This window comes from Corvus brachyrhynchos, unplaced genomic scaffold (assembly GCF_000691975.1).
Source record: "Corvus brachyrhynchos isolate BGI_N302 unplaced genomic scaffold, ASM69197v1 scaffold4, whole genome shotgun sequence".
NCBI lineage: Eukaryota > Metazoa > Chordata > Aves > Passeriformes > Corvidae > Corvus > Corvus brachyrhynchos.
The window spans coordinates 8,273,585-8,278,402 of NW_008237878.1; the positions used below are offsets into that span (position 1 = coordinate 8,273,585).

At 62.7% G+C, this 4,818-nt stretch overlaps 1 protein-coding gene across 1 annotated transcript in view; it reads left to right on the forward strand.

Annotated features, from left to right (window-relative positions):
• LOC103614439 (laminin subunit beta-2-like) overlaps nt 1-4,818 on the forward strand; it is a 13,810-nt gene that overhangs the window by 4,164 nt on the left and 4,828 nt on the right. The window contains 14 exon segments of the mRNA XM_017732317.1: nt 5-59; nt 185-364; nt 751-863; nt 982-1,061; nt 1,309-1,465; nt 1,661-1,813; nt 1,912-2,070; nt 2,147-2,268; nt 2,375-2,495; nt 2,986-3,172; nt 3,358-3,501; nt 3,937-4,168; nt 4,526-4,689; nt 4,793-4,813. Of these exon segments, the coding sequence (XP_017587806.1) occupies nt 5-59; nt 185-364; nt 751-863; nt 982-1,061; nt 1,309-1,465; nt 1,661-1,813; nt 1,912-2,070; nt 2,147-2,268; nt 2,375-2,495; nt 2,986-3,172; nt 3,358-3,501; nt 3,937-4,168; nt 4,526-4,689; nt 4,793-4,813 (1,888 nt within the window).

Genomic DNA, 4,818 nt, shown 5'->3' on the forward strand with positions numbered 1-4,818 from the left:
CAAGCCCTTCTACTACCGGCACCCTCGCTCTGACATCCGGTCCCCCACTGCCTGTGCCCGTGAGTGTCCTGGGACCCCAGCCCCATAGCTTGTCCCAGCCCTATGGCTCCTGGTGCCCCCTGCCCCAGCCTCACAGCTCCTGGTGCCAGCAGCTAGAATTCCTCATGATCCTTTCTCTTGGCAGCATGCGACTGTGACCCGGCAGGCTCGCTGGATGGAGGTGCCTGCGATGGGCATACGGACGTGGCGCTGGGCATGATTGCGGGGCAGTGCCGCTGCAAGGAGAATGTGGCCGGTCCCCGCTGTGACCGCTGCCAGCACGGCGCCTATGGCCTCAGCCATGGCGACCCACAGGGCTGCCAGCGTGAGCTGGGAGACAGGGATGACATGGGAGGAGGGGTGGGAATGGGGATGGGGGGATGATGGAGGGGTAGGGATGAAGGGATGAAGTTGGAGGGATGGGGAATGAAGGGATGGTAATGGAGGAATGGGGATGGGATGGATGAGAATGGAGGGGTGGAAGCAGAGGTGTGGTGATGGAGGGATGAGGATGGAAAGATCTGGGATAGAGGGATGGAGATGGAAGGATGTAGGATGGAGGGATGTGGCATAGTTGTGTGAGGATGGATGGAGGGATGGTGATGGACGGATGGGGATGGAAAGGATGAACATGGGATGGGGAAGGAGGTCTGTGAAGCATGTGGGCTGTGGTCCCACTGGCACCCCTCACGCGTGCATGTGTGGGGGCAGCATGCAGGTGTGACCCACGGGGTACGGTGGCGGGCAGCTCCCCGTGTGACCCCATCAGTGGGGACTGCTACTGCAAACGCTTCGTGGCTGGGCGCTCCTGCAGCCAGTGCGTGGTGAGTGCCCCAGCCTGCGCCACACCATGGCTGTGGGTCCGACTTTCCCCAGCCTCATGGCAACCCCCAGGGCTGGGTTGGCCCCACACCTGCCCTACATGTTCCCTCCTCACTGCAGCCCGAGTTCTGGGGTCTGAGCTACGACTTGGGGGGCTGCCGGCCCTGTGCCTGCGACTTCGGGGGAGCCTACAACAACCGGTGGGGGCCAGCACAGCACCTGGAGGGGCATGGGAGGGGGAGAGAGTGGGGACAGGGCTGGGGGTCACGCATGGGGGGAGGGAGGGATGGGGACAAAGCTGGGGAGATATGGGGACTGGGATGGAGGGAGAAAGAGAGGCATCTCTATCCCCAGAGATGGAGGGATGGGGACAGAGATGGAAGTAGGGATGGATGAAGACACAGACAGACAGAAGGACAGATGAAGTGACAGGATGGTCACCACCAGGTGCTCCATGGAGGATGGGGCATGTCCCTGCCGTCCCCACATCATGGGGCGGCAGTGTGACCAGGTACAACCCGGCTTCTTCTGCGCCCCCCTCGACTACTACACCTACGAGGCCGAGCAGGCCACCGGCCATGGCCACAGCCACCCCCAGCTCCCGGTGAGTCTCCTTGGGGGTCCCTGTGCTTGTGCATGGCTGTCACTGTGCACCATGCTCCATGCATAGCTGTCGCTGTGCTCTATGCATGGCTGTCACCCTGTCCTGCATGTCGCTGTCACCATGCCCTGTGCATGGCTGTCCTTGTGCACGGCTGTCCCTGTGCATGGCCACTGTCCCCTGACCCTGTCCCTGCAGGGTGCCATTCGGGAAGAGGTGCCACAGGACTGCCTGGAGTATGACACCAGGGAGCCGGGGGGGCGGAAGGGACACTCACAGCATCAGCGCAGCCCCTCCCGTGCCCCCCAGTCCCCTGTCCCCTCGCGCCGCAGCCGCCAGCAGCCCCCCAAGGTGAGCCCTGGGACGGTGGGAGAGGGCACAGCGCGGCACTGCAGGGCAGAAGTGACCAGGGGGCAGAGCCAGGGCCAAACTGCCGGTGCCCTGCCCAGCTGGATGTGGAGGAGGCGGTGCGGGACAGTGCTGGGCGCATGGTGACGTGGACGGGCTTGGGGTTTGCCCGGGTGCGGGACGGGGCTGGCCTGACCTTCCACGTGGACAATGTGCCCTACCCCATGGACTACGAGCTGCTGCTGCGCTACGAGCCTGAGGTGAGCATGGCCACAACCATGGCCAGGGCGTGTATGGCACAGCACAGCCCTGACACTGCCTTGCCTGTCACCACAGTCAGCCGAGGACTGGGAGGCCGTGGTCAGTGTCAGCTCCCGGGTGCTGCCCACCAGCTCTCGCTGTGGGAACCTGTTGCCCTCCGAGCAGATGTACCGTGAGAATCTGCCCCACAGCCAGAGGTGCAACGGGATGGGCTAGGGTGGGCTGGGGATGGGTCCTGTTGCTATCCTTTTGCTGTCTCCATGGCCCTGCTGTGCCCATGCCCTAACACCTGACTCTGTACAGGTACGTGCTGCTGTCCCGGCCCTTCTGCTTTGAGCCCAGCACCCCTTACGAGGTGACCATGCGCCTTCAGCGGGCCGGTGTCACCCAGCGCCACCCTGGTGCCTTCATCCTCATCGACTCGGTGAGGGGGGTCCCACTGTGCCTTGTGCCTAGGGCTTGCTTGGCAGGGATGGGATCATGGGCAGGGACAGGGGACCACAGGCTGGAGCGGGAAGTGGCCCCCTCTGGGGATGTGTGTGGGGTGGGGATGGGGATGAGATAGGATGGGATGGAGATGGGGATGAGATGAAGATGAGGATGGGAATGGGGAAAGAGAAGTAGATGTTGATGGGGAAGGGGATATCAGTGAGACTGGGGACTTAGATAGAGTTGGGGTTGGCATAGAGATGTCAGCATGGAAGGGGATAAGGACGCTTCAGGGGATGGCAATTTATATGGGAATATCAATGGGGTTGGGTGTGTCAGTGGAGCTGGGGCTGTTGATGGAGGTGGGGTAGTTGACCCCAGCAGCACTGGGACTGTCCTGGAGCACATGGATCCAGCCTAGTGGTAGGTCCCACAGTGGGGGCTGACTATACCCCCCAGCCCCATCTCCTTTTCCCTTCCCACAGTTGGTGCTCCTGCCGCGGGTGTCAGAGTTGCCAGGCTTCCACGGAGCAGAGGCAGCAGCGCGCCAGGAGGAGCTGGAGCGGTACCAGTGCCTGGAGGTGTTTCACATGGCCCCTCCTCATCCCCTGGCCCAGGCCTGTGCCCGCCTGGTCTGCAGCGTCTCAGCCCTGATGCACGGCGGGGCGCTGCGTGAGTGGGGAGCCTGCAGGGATGGGACCGACGAGTGGGCGGGGGGGGAGCCCTGCCTGGGGCAGTGAGTCAGGATATGCCTGTGCCCCTGGCATGGTGGGCAGGAGAGCAGTGACAGGGCGTGGGCAGGTGTGGGCTGGTGTGGACAAGGCAGCCCTGGCCCCACACTGGTCCTGCTCCTGCAGCCTGCCAGTGCGACCCACAGGGCTCCCGCAGCAGCGAGTGCCAGGTACAGGGCGGGCAGTGCGAGTGCAAGCCCCACGTCATCGGCCGACGCTGCGACCGCTGTGCCCCAGGCAGCTACGGCTTCGGGCCCCTGGGATGCAGCCGTGAGTAGTGGGATCTTCATCAGCCAGGAATCACTGTCTCTCCTGTCTGTCTGTCCAGCCATCAGCGCCCTGTTCATTGCCCTGTTCACTTGTCTGTCTGTCCATCTGTCTGTGCATGTGTCCATCTCAGCCCTGCTGACCTGCAGCCCATGAGTTCAGTCCCAGTTATCCATCCATCCATCCATCCATCCATCCATCCATCCATCCATCCATCCATCCATCCACCCATCCATATGAGCCCCCATGTGAGCATTGTGCTGCCCTGCACTCACTCTTGTGTCTGTCCATTCATGTTCTTGTGTCCACATGAGCCCTTCTGTGCCACAGCCCATGGAGTGAGCATGTTCTGGGTGCTGGTCCCCTGCCTGTCTCTCTGTCTGTTCGTCCCTGTGTCCCTGCATCCGTGTGCCTGACCTGAGTTGTGCCGCCCTGCAGCATGCACCTGCTCCCCAGAGGGCTCAGTGTCCCAGCTGTGCGACGAGGTGAGCGGGCAGTGCCGGTGCCAGCCTGGCACTGTGGGCCGGCAGTGTGACCAGTGCCAGCCTGGGCACTGGGGCTTCCCTGCCTGCCGGCCCTGCCAGTGCAATGGGCACGCTGAGGAGTGCGACCCCCGGACGGGCACCTGCCTGCGCTGCCGTGACCACACGGACGGACGGCACTGTGAGAGGTGAGCCAGGTCCAAGAGGAGGGGATGGTGTGGCGTGAGATGGCATGGCGTGGTGCAGGATGGGATAGATACAGTGGGGTAGGACAGGATGAGATGTGATGGTATGAGATATATTGGAATGGTGGGATGAGTTGAAATAGGATGACATGGATATGATGGGATGGGGTATAATAGGATAGGATGGCATGGCGTAGGATGGGATAGATATAATTGGATGGGATAGGATGGATGAGATGGATACAATTGGCTAGGATAGGGTGAGATATGATGGTATGGGATACGATGAAATGAGATAGGATGGTGGGATGGTATATGATGGATGGGAGGGACCCATTGGGTCTCCCCTCATCCTTTCAGGTGCCAGGACGGTTACTATGGGAACCCTGTGCTGGGCTCGGGGCAGCAGTGCCGGCCCTGCCCCTGCCCTGGCTACCCTGGCACACGGCATTACCACGGGAGCGCCTGCCACGCCGACGACAAGACCCACCACATCGTCTGCCTCTGCGCCCCTGGATACGCGGGTGAGGGGCAGAACGGGCACAGCAGCAGGGACCCCCCGGGCAGCAGGGAACCCCTGCGCTGGGGCTGCGGGACCCCAGCACCTACAGCCCCCCATCTCTGCAGGGCCCCGCTGTGACCGCTGCTCCCCC